The sequence below is a fragment of the Hemibagrus wyckioides genome, linkage group LG16 (genome assembly GCF_019097595.1).
Source record: "Hemibagrus wyckioides isolate EC202008001 linkage group LG16, SWU_Hwy_1.0, whole genome shotgun sequence".
Taxonomy (NCBI): Eukaryota; Metazoa; Chordata; class Actinopteri; order Siluriformes; family Bagridae; genus Hemibagrus; species Hemibagrus wyckioides.
Genome location: NC_080725.1, coordinates 2,513,116 through 2,532,840, shown reverse-complemented (window position 1 = coordinate 2,532,840; position 19,725 = coordinate 2,513,116). Strand labels below are relative to the sequence as shown.

Below are 19,725 nucleotides of genomic sequence, written 5' to 3'. Positions count from 1 at the left end.
GAAATATTACTAAGAAAAACAATATAATGTCACTTCATTATGGAGAAATTCTAGTTCATGCTTTTGTTACCTCTAGGTTTGTTGTAATGCCTTACTGTCTGGATGTTCCAGTAGGTGTATAAGCAAGCTCCAGTTAGTCCAGAACGCAGCAGCTAGAGTCCTAACTAGAACCAGAAGATATGAACACATCACTCCTACCTTATCCACACTGCATTGGCTCCCAGTCAAATTTCATACTGATTCTAAAATACTATTACTGACCTATAAAGCAGTGAATGGTCTCGAGCCACAGTACCTGAGCGATCTTTTGGTGAATTTATGATCCGCCACGCCTACTTCAATCAAAAAGTGCAGGCTATTTGGTAGTAATTTGGCAAAGGTTACAGCAGGGGGCAGGGGTTTTTCTTACAAAGCAATAGTTATGGAACAGCCTTCAAATTTGTGTTTAAGTCCAGGCTGAAAACACATTTGTTTAGTCAAGCTTTTTTTGAATAGTTTTTCTTAGGTAAAGGAGCAGATCTGATGGGTTCATGAACATAGAGTGTCTGATGACCTGGGATGTTTGGATGATGTAGCCTTACCACTTAGGTTTGCTGACTGTGGACTGGCTGGACGGTTTATGTCCCAGCAAACCCTCATGTCTATGTCACTTTCTGGCTCTCCTTTTAGTTATACTGTTATTACTAGTCTTGCCAGAGTCCCTGCCTACACTTTGCACATAATGTACATTGTCTTTAACCATTACATGATCATGAGCATAACTAATATTTCTCTCTCTCTCTCTCTCTCTCTCTTTTGCTCTCTCTGTTGAGTTACACAGGCTACTCCTGAGCTCCCAGTGTTTCAAGTTACCAAGTGACTACTACTTCTTTCTGGACCTGCCTGATCTATCCTGATGCCCATCTCCTGGTCGGAGTCTCGTTCCTCACTCATGCTGGGGATGGATCCACGTGGACAGCCTGGAGACACATGGGACTGCTGTGAATAGGCTTACATGGAGACACCAACTTTGAACTGCTATTGTGGTGCTTGGTTTTGCACTCTGGTCTTCATCAGTGAACATTTGAAAGCTTCAGCAGGAAGGAATTAGTGTTAAATCTATAATTAGATCAGAAATTATGTTGGCCTATAGGTTGCACAAATCCTTTTTACTATAAATGGCTGTTGTAAGAGCATTATTTATAATCACACTCTCTTGTCACCCAGATGAGGATGGGTTCCCTTTTGAGACTGGTTTCTTTCATGGTTTTCTTCCTTATGTGGTATTTTTATTATCCCTGTTGCCTCAGGTTTGCTCATTAGGGACAAACTTTGTAAACTTTGGAAGAAAGAATTTCACTGTGCAGTAATGTATATGTGACAAATAAATAAAGACAAATAGGAGTGAGCTGGATAACCACCAATGAAAGGACAATGAATCAAAGGGGTAATACTTGTCAATGAACTTGGCTAGCTATTATAGGAAAATAATTAAAGATTGGGGTAGTGTGATGTAGCCCAGTGCATAGCAGAGTCAATGTTACCAACATGATGATTATTTTCCAATAACATCAGCTCCCTACTAAAGCAATTATCTTTTCTTTTTTTTTTTAAATCTAATAATCTATTACATGTCATCCTTTTTCAATAATTTCTATTAAATATAATATTTTGGAATCTCAGCATGCAAGTTAGTTAAGTACAGCAGTTAAAACCATTCCCATAACAGCCTCTCATTTTTCTCATTCTTGGTGTTAATAAAACACAAAATTAGAAAACATAATATTTCAGACAAACCAGAAAGCATAATCTTTCCCATGGAGGAAAACTTACTGACTGTAAAGCTAGAAACTTTTAAAGAAACTTTCAATTTTAGTACAGTCCTGTGTAAAGTAAGCGGCTACCAAGTTGCACAGTTAGGACATGCACTTTTGCTTGTATTTTTTTTTTTGCCCTGTAGTAATCACATCTTGAGCTTTAAACAGTATGAAATGTTTTGTGTGCAACATTTTCAACATTGCAACATTTTCTTTTTTACTACTTTATGGCTAATATAGCTATAATGTATTTAAGGAATAGAGTAGAAGCTCCCTCCATCTCTCTGCAAAACTCTAGGGATGTCAATTCATGGATAATAATAATGATAATAATTCATAATGAAGGTCTTATTGTTTACAGCAGCTCTCTGTGTGTGTGTGTGTGTGTGTGTGTGTGTGTGTGCGCGTGATAAAGCTCTGATAGATCTAACAGCCTCAGCGCCCTAGGGAATGAAGGAATAGAGCATAGCTTCAAGTCTGCTTGTGCTGATTTGCTGGTTATTGGGCAGATATGCAGGCTTGAGGTGAGGTATCTGAGCTTTGCTCTCCTGGCTGCGTGTGTTGAGGAGCGGAGCAGGTGCCTCAGGCTGATTTATGGCTGTAATTATGCATGAAAACACTCCCAGTTGGTGCAACACACCATCTCCACAGCTCTGTGTGTGTGTGTGTGTTGAAATCATGAAGGTTAAATCACACCAGAATTGATCGAGTGCTGGGTTTTCTGGAGCACCTTACCCGTCTGGGTGCTACATCTGTTTGAGAACATTGATTAAAAGGGCTGCTGTTAGAATATTATTTATTTCACTAACTACATGGACAGAAATACTGGACTGTGAAATGAACAGTGCTTTAATTATGAACAACAACGTTCGTTCTTTCATGTTTCGGCCATCAGACATACCTCATCCTGCAAATTCACCACAAAGACTCTGTGATCAAGCTAAAAGAAAAAAAAAGTTCATGATAACTTATCACACTTAATCCAACTCACACAAGGTGGCACTGTTACAGGTTGCGTCTGCCCTTCACCATCACCTACATCATCATATCTATGTGAGTCACAACAACTGAACTAGAATCCTTCAAGAAATAAGGTCACTGGTTTTGGTATCATCGACTTGGTCATGATTTGTACGGTAATAACGATCTGATATGGATTGGATAATTATTCAAGTAGCAACACTGCCATCTGTGGGAGTAATGAACAAGACCTCCTGCTATTATTGCTAGTGGTAGCCTATACACATTCTAAATTAGCACTGTTCCTCATAACACACCAGGTCCTGTTTGATGAGATGAGAACAATTTTTTGATTTTTAGATTCTTTATTAGAGCAGACAAATGCATAAAGTATAAGATACGTACTATTTATCCATCCATTTTCTTAACCACTTATCCTACTCGGAGCTGTGAAGAACCTGGAGCCTTTCCCAGGGACCTGTGGGGCACCCAAAAGTTATCCCAGGAGATGGAAAAATCCCAGGGGATGTGTGCCAAGCCATTGCAGGGCACAAGCACACACACACTCACAAACCCATTTGCTATGGACAATTTAGATATGTCAATCAGCCAGGATTGGGAAGGAAACAGGAATCCCTCGAGGAAACCCCCAAAAGCACTGTGGGGAAAATGCAAACTCTCAACAGCAGAGGTGCAAATTTGCCCCTAAAGATACACACTAATCTGTCTAAAATGTAAAAATAAGACTGACTGTGCATTATGAGGAGATTTGTCTCAAGCTCTGTGATTCACACACTAAGAAAAAGATTACTGAGTATTATCCTATACACTACATGCTGTTAATGTGAGCTTCACATGTGAAGTGTCAGAAAATGTCTTTTCTTTTTTATTTAATTCGATAATCTGTGGAAGAATATCTTGTTTATGACTTTGCAAATCAGAAGTAACTATTTTACCATCTTGATTGATTATAATAACCCTGTTCAGCATTGTTTACCCCAGGACGCTGGATTCGGAATTACTGTAGATTATTTACTCTAATTCAACCCATTAACTTTAAAGGAAATGGTAGCATTCTATAAAATGATCCTGTTTTAACGTCTTCAGTCTCATATTCAGATGAATAGGCAATGTTCCATATTCTAATAAGTAAGAAAGATTTTCACTGCATAAAAAAAGGCCAAATCAGCTTGATACAGCATGAACTGAGCAGATGCCTAATTGGGCATTTTTTTTTCTGCTTGAGTAATAGAGTGATGTAGACTGCATTTTTTTTTTCAATTAGTAATGTTTTGGTTTTCCTAATTTCTTCATTTGTTGGCTACTGTACATGACAGATTTGCTCAGATTCCCCCTTGTACTGATTTAAGAGAACTCTGGCTAGGAACTAGAGGGTGTCAGCACAACTGAAACTCCTTAAATTAGAACATTAAGTTCAGCTACTCAATTATCTACAGGCTAATTTTCAACAGTAGTATATGATTCAGTCATCTCATCTTTGGTCAGTGAGCTTTTACCCTGTTTTTTTTTGTTATACACAATTCCATGTCTATGGATTGAGGAAAATTTGCCCTAATGTCACTGACTGTCGTTTGACTTATTAAAAAAGTGTGTTGGTGCACAGGGAATGTGGCTTGTGCACAATGTAGAAGGTACCATATGGAATAAAAAGTAGTGGTGTGATCAGCTTGCCATGCTTGAAGCATGTACAGTACAGTAACGAATTATTTTCGTCTGAGAGTTTTGTTTCAATTAAAGGTTCGGTTCTGGATAAAGTTACTGAGACTGACGTCCATTAGCATGCTCAGGCACCAAGTCTCCCAGTAGAGCCAACCTAGACTCCATGATCTGAAACACACACACCAAAGCATGGCATGAGCTTCAGCTCCGTAACTGACTGCAAATCCCACATTAGACTTGTCTAAGATGAAAAATGAACCTGAACAGGAGGCTTATTATATTTGTGAAATGCACACAGAGATGAGTATTATTCAGCTGGTTTCTTTTTTTTCAGTATTATTCAGCTAGTTGGTATTCAGACTTAAATATGATCAAAAATAATCTCAGCTACATATCCTTTATCCATTATTTGCAAGGCAAATCACAGGTTATTATATAATATATTAATGAGCTCATTCTAATGCCTTATCATTTCTATAGTGCACCGATCAGGCATAACATTATGACCATGGACAGGTAAAGTGAATAAGACTGAGTATCTCCTCATCATGGCACCTGTTAGTGGGTGGGATATATTAGGCAGCAAGTCAACATTTTGTCCTCAAAGTTGATGTTAGAAGCAGGAAAAATGGACAAGTGTAAGGATTTGAGAGAGTTTGATGAAGGGCCAAATTGTGATGGCTAGACCACTGGATCAGAGCATCTCCAAAACTGCAGCTCCTGTGGGGTGTTCCCGGTCTGCAGTGGTCAGTATCTATCAAAAGTGCTCCAAGGAAGGAACAGTGGTGAACCGACGACAGGGTCATGGGCGGTCAAGTCTCACTGATGCACGTGGGCAGCGAAGGCTGGCCCGTGTGATCCGATCCAACAGACGAGCTACTGTTGCTCAAATTGCTGAAGAAGTTAATGCTGGTTCTGATAGAAAGGGGTCAGAATACACAGTGCATGACGGGTCAGGGCTGTTTTGGCAGCAAAAGGGGGACCAACACAATAATAGGTGGTGATAATGTTATGCCTGATTGGTGTACAAGCTATGCCTAATATTAATCTAATTAAAATAATATGATAACAAAATAATAAAGAAAAGCATGACATGGTGAATTTTTTATAATGATACATTTGGAAGTATCAGTAACTGTGTAGAATGATATAACTTGTTTCACGGAACTAAATGTAACCTAAACGATTAAACAGCACAGAGAAATGTGACTGTAGGATGTGCACATGATATGAATCACAGTGTTGCTGCAACATCAATAAACACCATTTATGTTTTATCAAATAATCATACACGCTTGCATAAGTTTTTATTTTCCCCTTTGGGTAAATATTAAGCTTTCTTTTTTTTTGGCCTGCTTCCTCATTAGTAGTACAGTCTGCTGTATATGACAGTATATTATTTAATTGGATAATTAAAAGAAAGATTGATTCATAGAATGAAAAAAAAAATTGTTTTTGCAAAGATAAAAAAGTATAATTGCCATGATTGAGAGATTAATTTACAGTATTTAAAAACTATTACGTCATATTTCGATCTTAGCCTTCCTATCACTTATGGGTTTTTTTTTGTTTGTAGTTTTATTCTGATTTATTTATTTTTTAATTGCTTTTAGGATATATCATTTGCACAATATCACAGAAAAAAAGAGCTGTAATTTGGCTGTAGACAAACTATTGTTCTAACTGGAAATGTATTATGTATTTATGTATTAAACACAGATAAGTTGAGTGACACAAGCACTGAAATACACCACTGCTTTTATACTAAATATTAACACTTTCCAGAAGTAACTGTTGTGTAAAGTGCAATCGATAAAATGTCAGGCAAAAAAACAAGCACTCGCTGTAAAATGGGAGGCCTAGACACAGCTGAAAAACTCCAGAAATGCAAATATGCATTTTAAGCGATCTAACAGTCCACAGAGAAAGTCAAGGTAAGCACCTGCTTAGCATAATAACTTCTGATGTGTATCTATTGACTTATCTTTTAAACTTAAGTGGCCTAGTTAAGTCGGCAACTCTGAAAACACTCCTTACTTATCATGATTTGTAAGTATAATGTATAATAGATCCTACCTGAAAAGTAGGGCTTAGGCCCACCAGGGACTGCATGTTTCTGCTGTAGTAACCCAGAATGTAATCCCCTGCCAGCAAGGGGAGGTCATCTTTATTCATTCTTAACTGGTAATAGTAAAACAGATGCACAGATGCGTCATTCAATAAATACGCACAGGTGAAACATTACAATAAGAGTCTCATGAATACCTGGACCACTTCGTTGATTTCAGCAATCTCATCCTCCTTGACCCACACGAAGGCAGTGTAATCAGAGGGACTCTTGAAGTTAGTCTAAAGGGAAGAAATATTCAGCAGGCTTCAGCACCCACTCCCAATTAGGAGAAATGCTAATTCTATCGCTCTTTTTTCTCTTTCTTTTTGCCTTTTTCTTTTTCGATCTCTTTATGCATCTCAATCTGTCCTGTTCTCTCTGTTTATCTGTTTACACGCCTCACTGTGTGACCTTGTAGAGGCCGATCCAGTCCGAGGTGCAGGCAGCAAAGTTATCCTGGATGGTGTACGTCAGGATTGCATCCTCATCAGCGCTCCAGTGGCTCTCAGCGCTCACACACACTAAAGGCTTCTCCACATCCTTTTGCATCTGGACACAAAACGCCAAGCTCTGATGATGAAGGCTGGAAAATGAAAATATCAATACACACTCTTCTGCTCCTTTGAATACTGAATATTTCATTTATACTAATATTACACTAACTAAGGGACATATTTGTCTAGCAAATGTTTCGATTTTGCAAATAAAAGTTGAAATATCAAATGCTGTAACTAACATAACACAAAGTCCAGTGAAAACAGCCCTTACCTCCAGAGTAAAAGTCCCGATGACAGGCTTATGGTCACTAACACCATATGATGTGTCACAGGTGTACTTTTGCTGTGTCACCTTTAGAGATAAGTCTTTTTTGTCTGCTGGTAATGATGTTGAGCAACTCTCTTCCTCATCTTGTGAGCATTTAGGTTTTATCCTCCACAGGATACGATCGGTCCAGGCCGGCTTCCGTTTCTTTCCGCTGAGCAGTTATAGGCATATAACAATGTTATAGTGTTATAAATAACGTGTATAGATTAGAATCCAGGACAGACTGCTGTAGCCAGTCTGCAGTCAGACATGTTCATTTGACCTTTCCGTATGGGATCAATTCAAAATCAATCAGATAAAGAAAAAACACAAAACGGAGCGATTCATTACATCCTCGTGTCTAGACACAGCTTTAGAGGTGAAGAACCCGAGCCAGACCTTCTTTATGGCAGCCTTTGAAGTGAGTTTATACTCCAGCACTTAATGTTTCTGCTGTGAAAACTGACAAAACACTGCCCCCTGGAGGAATCTACGGAGTAAATTGCCATAAATGTGTCTGGTGTAGTCTGTTTTTCAGCTAATGTAGAGCACACTCTGCATATTCAAACGCATCACGTTTACATGTGGTTCCTCTTACAACCTATCATTGTATTATATTACAGTGTAAATTATCAGGGCAGCGTGCTTAGTTGTTTGGAGCTTTGACGTTTTTGAAAGACAAAACCAAGTTCGAACCAAATTTAGGTGTTCAAAAACATACATATTCAATGGTTCACATGTATGTTCAAATGCACATACATGCCTCTTATACAGAAGGGAGACACATCTACACATACATGCACAGTGTGTTTAGTGCGTTTAGTGGCTAGAGGTATTGGCTAGAGACACATCATGCCACAGATACACATGAATTAATAGTTTGTTCATGCACTATGCAATTCCTGTTTAAAAAGAAAATAAAGAAAAAACAAGAACTGCATTGTAAAATAATTACACTGGGCATGTAGTAGGCTTACTGCATAATGAAAGATATAATATTTAATCGTCAAAAATTTTATATAGCTATATCTGATGACAAAAATGTTGGGACAAAGCTATTTATTTATTTATTTATTTATTTATTTATTTAGTTGTGATTTTTTTTTTCTTTTTTAAATTAAGGAATGATATGCCATACATTCTAACCATTATTTGGTATGCTAGGTTTGATAAAAGAAATAAAAAAAACAAACAACCAAAAAAAAAAAAACAATTGCCTGATCTCATAAGCTTGTTTTCCATTCCTTTACTATATTCCTTTCTCAGACTTTAGCCTCCTCACTATAAAGTCTAAACTTAAGCCCTTGAACCGTGTGCTACAGTTTAAAGCTACATTCCAGTGCCCAAGGAAACAAAGACTTACTTTAGCAAATACACCCACACCTTTTTCCATGGGCAGCATAAAATGGAACAGTTGCAAGAAAATATGTGAGACTCGGATCTCTAAAAACATCCTCGTATTTTAGTCATGAATTAATTAACCAACGTGGTCATTTTTTTAAATCTTTTTTTTATTTGAAGGTTACCTGCAGGCTAACACATTCATAAGCACTGCATTAATATTTTATAAAGCAATTTCTGAAAGATTAGGTCAAAACTTGTGAGGTGGATTTAGGGGATAGACAAAAGAGAACAGTTCTCCATTATTATTATTATTATTATTACTATTATTATTATTATTATTAGTATTATTATTATTATTATTATTATTATTATTATTATTATTATTACTACTATTATTATTAAGATTGATTTTCTTCTGTTATTAGTTTGTTTTTAATAAAAATACACTTTAAAAAAGGTATATAGAAGTTCCTATTGTGCTTCATAGCAGCATCATAAATGCAAATTTGATTACCACTTTAGTTTAAGGGCATTAAAATAATTTTTGGCTGCCATATGGAGATCATAAATAAGTGAAGTTGTATTTTAATAATGCTGCATAATGGTTTTGCATGCAAATGGGTGAACAGCCCAACAGCATTCGATTCTCTGCTCCTTTCAGAGGTAGAGGCAGTAAATATATCTTCAAAAAAGGTAAGAAGACAGAATATTACATAGGAAATTTCTCAGTACTTCATGAATATCCTTCATGAATATGAATCATGTTCAAGATAAATTGTAAAAGATTACACATACAGTCTCAACAACTCAACCTTTAAAGTAACTAAGGGTTTATCCTTTTTCTCTCATTTTTTTGTAAAGTCAAAGCAAAGCATTATGCTTCATAAAAGCCTTTAGGTTTTGACATCAGCCTTACATAAATCCTCCGGTATTGCATTATGAAATATGGATGCGATCCTTGTAAATTAATTATAAAGGCAGGTAGGATGCCCTTCTAATAAAGTGTTTCCAACGTGATCAGTGCTGATACTGTTGAGCAGAGCTGCAGGAATCTTCTCGGGTGATGTTAGATATTAATCTATCTTTATCTCTCTCCAGTCGATTAAATCATGAGTGCCGTGTTCATTTTTTTCAACTGTCCAACCAATCACAACACACTCTACTCCCAAAAATGACATAAATGACACCATTGTTGGTGCTTTTGGTGGTGCACAGGGGTCAGCATGGGCATCCTGAGTGGTCTGCTGCTATGCGGTCCTATACACAACAAACTGTCATGTACTGTGTATTCTGACCCCTTTCTATCAGAACCAGCATTAACTTCTTCAGCAATTTGATCAACAGTAGCTCGTCTGTTGGATCGGATCACACGGGTCAGCCTTCACTCCCCACATACATCAATGAGCCTTGACCACCCATGACCCTGTCACCGGTTCATCACTGTTCCTTCCTTGGACCACTTTTGATAGATACTGACCACTGCAGACCGGGAACACCCCACAAGAGCTGCAGTTTTGGAGATGCTCTGATCCAGTGGACTAGCCATCACAATTTGGCCCTTCATCAAACTCACTCAAATCCTTACACTTGTCCATTTTTCCTGCTTCTAACATCAACTTTGAGGACAAAATGTTGACTTCCTGCCTAATATATCCCACCCACTAACAGGTGCCATGATGAGGAGTCTTATTCACTTCACCTCTCACTGCTCACAATGTAATGCCTGATTGGTGTATATAAGATATATATATAGAGTATGTATAAGATTTATCATGTTAATATGAACCTGTGATTTTAATTATAGCTAGCACTACTGTTAGAGTTGATGTTGCTGTATGTAAAATAATTGAACACCTTCTGACCAATCAGATTCATGTTTTGAGGCATACGGTTGTGTAAAATATTTTGATAAATCTACTGACATAAAAAACTGCATGTTGGTAAACTGTTTTGTTACTAAACTGAACAAATAAGATAAGTTAGATTGTTAGAACATTGTCTGTCTAATGTTGTCTTCTAAACATGTTTATGCAAATTTTCCCCTAAAAATGCTGTCACAGTGCAATGCAGTGTTACTAATGGAATTTCTGGATAATATCATACAAATATCATATGAATGATTATTGACACATGATTATTGACCCCACAGAGACATACAGCCACTCTGCACTTACGGCTTAATACCTACTGCAGTGGAACTAATACGCACTTTATAGGTCCTAGCACAGAAAGCGGATATAGCATCCCTAATCCTACTTCAGTAAGCCTCTTACTGCATTGCAATATTATACAATGTCCAAATAAACTGCGGTTTCTCTTGGAGCTCATCCTGTAGAGCCAACAGTCACAGTACAGAGAGCTAGAGCTTAGTTTGTTGGAGCTCTGTGAATGAGGTGGGAAAAGAAGGGTTAGGTTTCTGGTTAGAATTAGTGAGGAGTGTAGGATGGAAAAGTGTCATCTTACGTAAAACCAAACCATGTCTTCTCCAGGCTGCAAGAGAAATGAAAGGAGAAAGGAGTTTATTGGCTCTGAGAGAAGTCTCAAAGCTCTGAAGGGAGGCGTGGTGTGTGAGAGTGTGTCGTGTATATTTGCTGCGTGACGAGGGGCTTTACCTCATGTCATAGGCTTCAGAGAAGCGGCTAAATTTGTACGTTGGTTTGAACTCTAGAGGTCCTTCTTCAAACTCCTGCAGTAGTGGCTCCTTCTTTTTCATCATCATCAGCTAACACACACACACACACACACACGCATACACACATATGAGATCATCTACAGACATGACATGAAAGATCAAACACAATACTCGCATAACCACACCACCCCCAGGACTTTTAGAGAGTTTGGTGTGTGTGTGTGTGTGTGTCTCACTTGGTCTTTATCCCACAACAAGTTGAAGCGACCGCTATTGATAGAAGTGCGCAGGAAGTGCAGGCCATGATCTGCAATGCGGAAGTTGAGATCACCAAACCAAAACACTACCCTGCACACACACACACACACAAATATACTCACAATACAAATAATCAACGTAATCAAATCAAAGAAAATAATCAACAGTGGAAATGTCTGTTGCATCTGTTACCAACTGGGAGTGAATTATTTTCTAAATAACTAAGATTTTTTTTATTATTATTATTCTTATATCACAGAAAAATAACACTTAAACAGTTGTAATTAAATTTTCTTTATTTATTAAAAAACACTATGCATATTTTTAAAATCCACAAAATACAACTAAAAAAGTTGTTCTTCATCTGGCAAATATACATATACCAGTATAAAAAACTGTGCTTGTGTGTCTGTACTGTGGTGCATTTGCATTATATATAGGAAGGTGATAAAAAATATAAAGTGTGTGTGTTTGTGTGTGAAAGTGGTGCAGCACTGACTTGTGGTCCAGCACATGTTGTGTATTGTCGAAGTCGAAATCTTGCGAGCTTAGGATGTACTCGAACTCATGCACACGCTGCATTGCATAGTTCATGTGTGCAGCTAGGTGGCAATTTAAGAAGCATAGCATGTGACCGTAGAAGGAGAATCGCACCGAAACACCACCTTTATTCCCCTGCGAAGGTAAAATGATCATTTAAATGCATTATAGAATCCAGACTTTATGATGATAATGATATCCGGAATAGTTTTAAAACATAAGATCGTGGCAAGTTATGCATGTGAATATAATACCCAGTATCCAAAGAATCCTGTGCGGGTGTATGTGGTCTGGAGATTACGGATAAAAGGAAGGTGGAGCTGTTTAGCAAACAGGAGGAGGAGAAGACCCTGCATCCTCACAGAGGTCACCTTAAATAACAGGAATGTGAGTTAATAAGACACTTATTTGCATAAACTGGAGCTTATCCTAGGCCTAAACCTGTTAATATTAATATCAATTCAAGTGGGTGGTTGTAGTAAGTGGTTAAGGCTCTGGGATGCTGATGGGAGGTTCAGGGTTCAAGCCCCAGCACCGCGCTTTTTTTTTAAGCGTAGGTTATATAGTGAAGTAATTATTACATTTATTATGTTGCCTTTATGTTATCCCACTTCACCCTTATTTTCTTAGTAGGTCTTTTTGGTATCTGTTACGTCTGTAAATTCCATTTGTTCACATTTGTACTGGAATTAAAAATCTGATTCAAACTATATTATTAACATTGTTAGTATGCTGTATGCTATACTCTAAACATATCCTGTTGCCACGTTATTATTAGAATTATTAGACTTAGTGCCAATACTGTCAGCCTATATGGTTCACACAATAGGAGTATGTTTATTCTGGCTATAGCAGCATCACAGTACATATTCAGTTAAATTTACATGCATTTGGATACCTGCTCTTCATACAGCATTCCAATGCATGTGTAGTCATTTTGATCCAGAAGTTGAAAGTCACTGAAAGTTTTTTTCTCTATAGGGCTACAGTAAGAGCAAAATATTATGGTGAAGGAAACTGGCCTGCCCTTACACCAGTTTTGTTAATAACTCTACTTAGAAATAGGTCAACCATTTAATATCCTGATTCCATCACAAATCTCCTGGTAAAATACAAAGAGGCCTCTGTTCTGTCTTCTTCTAATGAGGGGCAGCATGAAACCGTCTATTGTTTTCCTAGTTCGTTTTCGACTGAGAATAACAGCAGAATGTCATAAACAAACTGAATCATGTAATCATTCCCCCAGTCGAGTGCTGTACCTTGACAAAGCCATTTGGTGCAAGTGTATCCATGAAGAGATGGCTCCATGAGTCTTCTACCATCAGATCGGACATATATTTCACCGGAGTGGCTCTCACCTCCTGCAGACTGCAACGTGTGTAACTACAGAGTCAGCTTGTAAAAGCAGAGTAGGGTCAATATCACCAGAACTTTTACAGTTACGCTAACTGTTAGTTAGCGAGGGAGGAAAGTATTATATAAATATGTCAGTTAATAAATGTTATTAGCTTTGTTCTGTTATACATGTAAAGTCACTTAAATAGAATGTCCTCTAAAAATGTCAGTACTTTTCTGAGCCACATCTGGAACACAAATACGTACATGTCCATTTATGTAAAGAAATGATATTGCAGTCTAGTTGTAAAATATGTAAAAGATATATAGATATATGTTTATGTGTAATTACACAGTTATTACTGGAGCAACATACAGTACATAAAGATACCAAGCCACATATTTCCTTGTCGCTGTGGTGGTACCATCAAGAATCCTTTGTACCTGTAGTGTGTATCTTTATACCTTTGAAATATGTAAGGTATATATATATATATTTCTGTGATTACGTGAATATCTCACCCTATCACATAAAGATCAGTCTCCAAGTCAAGCTGTAACAGTGACCTCACATCTGTTGGAGGATCTGCCGTGCCAATGTTCCATGTCACTATATGTAGTCTTAGAGAGAGAGAGACAGAGAGAGAGAGAGAGAGAGAGAGGGAGAGAGAGAGGGAGAGAGAGAGAGAGAATAATATGGAAAATTAAAAGACAAGAAAAGCACTAGAGCTATATAAAGGTTCAAAATATTTTTACCATAAAATAAAAACTGAAATCCTTCATTTAGACATCTCAAACACACATACACTGATCAGTGTATCACATTATGACCACCTGCCTAATATTCTGTTGGTCCCCCTTTTGCTGCCAAAACAGTGGCACTGTGTATTCTGACACCTTTCTATCACTTTTGATAGATACTGACCACTGCAGACCCACCCCACAAGAGCTGCAGTTATTCACTTCACCTGGCACTGCTCATAATGTTATACCTGATCCATGTAAGTACCAACATGTCAGGTTACAGAATTTGTGTCAAAGGACGATCCTATAGTTTATTAAACGCAGTGAAAATGTCCAAATGTTGAAGACCACAAAATGATAATGAGTGCACATAAATGGAGCACTGAAATGATCAGACTGGGTTGTGTAGAAGCAAACGATTCATTTTCGTACACTGAACAGTATTTGCTGGATTCTTCAGTATGAAACTTTTGCTATGCATGATAATATGTTTAAATCAGATAATTACATATTTATCATTCACTGTAAAACATTTCACAACCTGCTTCAAACGTGACTAAACTCAATTAAAAACAACTCACAAGCAGATATGACAATATATTACTAAGTTTACTTTTGGAGTTAAAGAGAAGAAATTGGAGTTAAAGAGAAGAAAAGTTCTAGTAACTTATAGCTATTATGTTGTACAGTGTTTAATCTGAAGAGTGTGAATTTGAAACAAGACTAATAAATTTAAAAGAGGATTGTTTGCGTCCATCTAAGCTATTCTCCTGTTATTACTTCTAGAAGCAAAGTATAAAACAAACTGTGATAGCCTGATCAAGTGTCTATTCTCCCCTCAAGCACTTTTGAATATAGTTGGTTTGCTTGTATAATCTCATCCATCCATTTCATTAATAGTGCTAAAAGAAAGAAAAGACACCCCAGTCAAAATCAGGCACCTGAAAAACTCCCTGCTGTGTCTACCACAGAGCTGGAAAGCTTGGTCCAGGGTTCGGGACAACTCCTCGGTGGCTTCATCGTCAGAGCTGAGGTCCTCCACACATGTGAGCAGCTGTAACAGGCTCTGATGTAAACACATCCTGTTTGACCTGGTGCTGGTGTTGCTATCTGAACGCGACCGAGAAATTTCCATCGCCATTTCCCTACCACTGCCGATCCTCTACAAAATAAGCCTATACGCTTTGAGATAATCCAATATTATGTCCAATATTATTTCAGGAATCTGTCCTACTTTTGACAAAAATGCCACAGAGGATGTTCCGAATAAATGATAATGTTATAGATAATTAATAATGAGGCTGAACGGGCAAAAATGGAAAGGTCACTCAGATCTCAGGAGACCGAAGTCTTATAATTTTCCTAATGCAGGTTGCTCTTTTTGCATTTTTCCTTCACATAAATGCTAGAACAAGACAGAAGCCTCAGGTTACTTCCTGATTTTGCACTCCATTTGGTCGCAGCAGGTGTCTGTGTAGCTTCACCGAATTTGCCACACACTTAGGAAAAAAAATATTCCAAGAAATGTGGTGTACGGCAGCTTTCAGGCTGAGACTGACTTCACACTACCCCAGCTCTCTTGTGGCAGTTAAGATACAGGAGGCATTTGGAAGCAGGTATGTGAGAATGAGTGACTGAGATTAGTTGGTCTAATCTGTAAGAGGTTCAAAACACACAATGATATTTATATTACTGAGTGTTTTGTTTGTTTGTTTGGACATGTTAATCCGTTTTATTAGAATATTGGCACTAGTAATGTGATTATTTCCTTTCGGCTCAGTCAAAGAGAAAACAGAAAACTCATCCTTGTCTGGAAAGATGGACCAAATGTTGAATATGAGGCTTGAAACACCAAAATAATACCTGCTATTGTCACTTGGAGATTCTGGTGTTGCTGTTGTTGTTGTTTGTTGGTCTGTTTTAATTTTTAGTTTTTAGGCATTTTTATTCAAATTGAGCAGCTTTGTTTATAGTGGCTATGATTGAATACTGGAGATTTGGGAAGAGATTTGGATTCTGTACGAACTATAAGGTCAGACAAAATGATATTTATTAACACAAAAATTTTGTTAAATAGATTAGATTTCAAATTTCTCCTCATAACATTTACAGTGAGGGAAAAATGATTTGATCCCCTGCTGATTTTGTACGTTTGCCCACTGACAAAGAAATGATCAGTCTATAATTTTAATGGTAGGTTTAACTGAACAGTGAGAGGCAGAATAACAACAAAAAAAATCCAGAAAAACACATTTCAAAAAAGTTGTACATTGATTTGCATTTTGTTGAGTGAAATAAGTATTTGACCCCTTTGCAAAACATGACTTAGTACTTGGTGGCAAACCCTTGTTGGCAATCACAGACGTCAGACATTTCTTGTAGTTGGCCACCAGGTTTGCACACATCTCACATCTCAAGGAATTTGGGCCCACTCCTCTTTGCAGATCCTCTCCAAGTCATTAAGGTTTTGTGGCTGACCCTTCAGCTCCCTCCACAGTCTGGAAACTGGCTAGGCCACTACAGGACCTTAATGTGCTTCTTTTTTCTTTTCTTCAACCACTCCTTTGTTGCCTTGGCCGTGTGTTTTGGGTCATTGTGAGGCTGGAATATCCATCCACGACCCATTTTCAATGCCCTGGCTGAGGGAAGGAGGTTCTCACTCAAGATTTGATGGTACATGGCCCCGTCCATCGTCCCTTTGATGCGGTGAAGTTGTCCTGTCCCCTTAGCAGAAAAACACCCCCAAAGCATAATGTTTCCACCTCCATGTTTGATGGTGGGGATGGTCTTCTTGGATTCATAGGCAGCATTCCTCCTCCTCCAAACACGGCGAGTTGAGTTGATGCCAAAGAGCTGGATTTTGGTTTCATTTGACCACAACACTTTCACCCAGTTCTCCTCTGAATCATTCAGATGTTCACTGGAAAACTTCAGATGGTCCTGTACATGTGCTTTCTTTAGCAGGGGGACCTTGCGGGCGCTACTGGATTTCAGTCTTTCATGGTGTAGTGTGTTACCAATTGTTTTCTTGGTGACTATGGTCCCAGCTGCCTTGAGATCATTGACAGAATCCTCCAGTGTAATTCTGGGCTGATTCCTCGCCGTTCTCATGATCATTGAAACTCCATGAGGTGAGATCTTGCATGGAGCCCCAGACCGAGGAAGATTGACAGTCCTTTTGTGTTTCTTCCATTTGGGAATAATCGCACAAACTGTTGTCACCTTCTCACCAAGCTGCTTGGCGATGGTCTTGTAGCTCATTCCAGCCTTGTGTAGGTCTACAATCTTGTCCCTGACATCCATGGACATCTTTGGTCTTGGCCATGATGGAGAGTTTGGAATCTGATTGATTGCTTCCTTCTGTGGACAGGTGTCTTTCATACAGGTAACGAGCTGAGATTAAGAGCACTCCCCGAGAGTCCTACTGTAATCTCAGCTCCTTACCTGTATAAAAGACACCTGGGAGCCAGAAATCTTTCTGATTGATAGGGGATCAAATACTTATTTCACTCATTAAAATGCAAATCAATGTAGAACTTTTCTGAAATGTGTTTTTCTGGATTTTTTTGTTGTTATTCTGCCTCTCACTGTTCAAATACACCTACCATTAAAATTACAGACTGATCATTTCTTTGTCAGTGGGCAAACGTACAAAATCAGCAGGGGATCAAATAATTTTTTCCCTCACTGTATATTTCTTGGACAGGCTCACAACCTTTCTCCTTCCTGTTACTGACACATTTAGACAAATAAAAATAGATTCAAAGGAAAATGGTGGCGTTTTTTAAAAGCATGCAACAACAACAAGTGGTCAGATATGACCAAAATTATCTTCAAGTAATCTTCATAAACAACTGGAAATCCTTTTTGAAGAATTGCTCCAGTGTTGGTCTAAATCTCTTAAAGAACCCACGAATATGGTCCTACCTGTATGCATGATGTCTTTGTCTTCTCTGCAGTGTTCCAGCATTCATTATCAAACAACGAACACAGCTTCCCAAATGCTCTCTAAAGCTTTTTACACATAATTCAGCAAAACAATTCAGCAGGAGCTGACCACAGTGACCACCCTGTCAGATATCCTGAATGCTAAGTGCTGCTCAAATGTCTTCTCTCATTGGTTGTTGAGGGTCGCCTTTGAAACAATGGGCTCTGTTGGATGGAGTTTCAGAATGGTGAGAAACTGGTGTTTGTCAGTGACTGACATTCCTGGTTATAGACCAGTTTGTAATCAAAAAATCAGTTAAGAATTAGTCTATTCATTGGCAAGAAAGTGTTTTGATTGAGAAGAAAATGCATGAAAATAAAATGTAAAGTAGTATGGACTAAGCTTCTTCTTTTTTTTTTATTAAACTAAACTTTCATTTGTTCTGAGATAGGAACATCTAAATCGAGTCACAAGGGCCAGGTTCCAAATACTGAACACTGGATTAGACTAATCTGACCTTGTGAACACAGGTTTAAACTAATCTTACTACATCTATCCAAATCCTGAAGAGGCCAAGAGATTTCACAGGGCTTTTTCCATGCACAGAACCGGGCCACTCACTCACAGCAACCCTCTCTACAATCCCCAAATTGTTAAGAGATCTGATTAGGTCATGGTATTTCTTTATGTATTCCCTATGGTATCTTCCATCTCATAGACTTTGCACCCTGACAAGTAGCAGGAGATTGCAAGTTCACATCTCAATTTCAACCTTTCGTGTCCAAAAGCAAAATTGTCTGTGTTTTGAAGGTGGGTATATTCTCTCTCCTCTGTCAATCACGGAAGCAATAGTTATTTTTTGCTGTCTGTGAACTCATGTACACAGAAAAGGGTAGACAGCACTTCTGTGTGAGTGTGTGAGATTGTGGTACAAGCTGAACAACAGTTTGAAAGGATGAGGTGATTGGCATCACGTGTTTCAGATGAATCTTGTGTTAGGCTTCACCTGTTGGTAGCTGGAGATTTGGTAAATTGTCAAATTGGGGAGAAAATGGAGGGGAAATTACCAAAAATCTGTACAGTAGTTTGTAGGTTATAATACTTAATTTGTCAGTAAGTTTTACCGAGATGGAAAAAAAAATTATTATTTAATTCATTGAATTGAACAAGCACTAAGAAGATAATACAAGGAAATTCATGAAGACACAATGGGCACTTTATGATCATGTCTCATCCTTCATCAAACTCGCTCAAATCCATACACTTGTCCATTTTTCCTGCTTCTAACACATCAACTTTGAGGACAAAATGTCGACTTGCTGCCTAATATATCCCACCCACTAACAGGTGCCATGATGAGGAGATACTCAGTCTTATTCACTTAATGTTATTAAATTTGCCTAGTTCATTTCATCATAGTATCATGACTGCATCGAATATCAATGTTTCACATCAGCCCCTTCACAGCACCTGAACCCCGACACATGACGCTTTGCACCTGAATCATATTGTTGCATAATGAGCGCTAGTATTCATTTCATGTCTAATAGCACTCATTGTCTAGCTTTTATGTTGCAACTTTTTCTTCTCTACT

At 38.0% G+C, this 19,725-nt stretch overlaps 1 protein-coding gene across 1 annotated transcript; it reads right to left on the bottom strand.

Moving 5' to 3' along the window:
- Window positions 1-2,285: 2,285 nt before the first annotated feature.
- Window positions 2,286-14,075, bottom strand: inpp5kb (inositol polyphosphate-5-phosphatase Kb). The gene is made up of 11 exons (XM_058411385.1): window positions 13,982-14,075; window positions 13,384-13,492; window positions 12,379-12,495; window positions 12,084-12,259; window positions 11,563-11,674; window positions 11,307-11,416; window positions 7,315-7,522; window positions 6,958-7,095; window positions 6,702-6,785; window positions 6,513-6,617; window positions 2,286-4,604 (listed from the first exon to the last, which is right to left on the bottom strand). Exons 2-11 carry the CDS (start codon window positions 13,456-13,458, stop codon window positions 4,533-4,535), a joined length of 1,197 nt encoding a protein of 398 aa, XP_058267368.1. The 5' UTR covers window positions 13,459-13,492; window positions 13,982-14,075; the 3' UTR covers window positions 2,286-4,532.
- Between the last annotated feature and the right edge of the window lie 5,650 nt (window positions 14,076-19,725).

Coding starts and splice junctions, on each gene's coding strand:
- inpp5kb (XM_058411385.1), bottom strand. CDS start 13,458: ATGTCCGATCTGATGGTAGAAGACTCATGGAGCCATCTCTTCATGGAT. Junction 12,260..12,378: donor CAGGATTCTTTGGATACTGG/GTATTATATTCA, acceptor TTACCTTCGCAG/GGGAATAAAGGTGGTGTTTC. Junction 7,523..11,306: donor TCTGAAGCCTATGACATGAG/GTAAAGCCCCTC, acceptor ATAACTGCTCAG/CGGAAAGAAACGGAAGCCGG.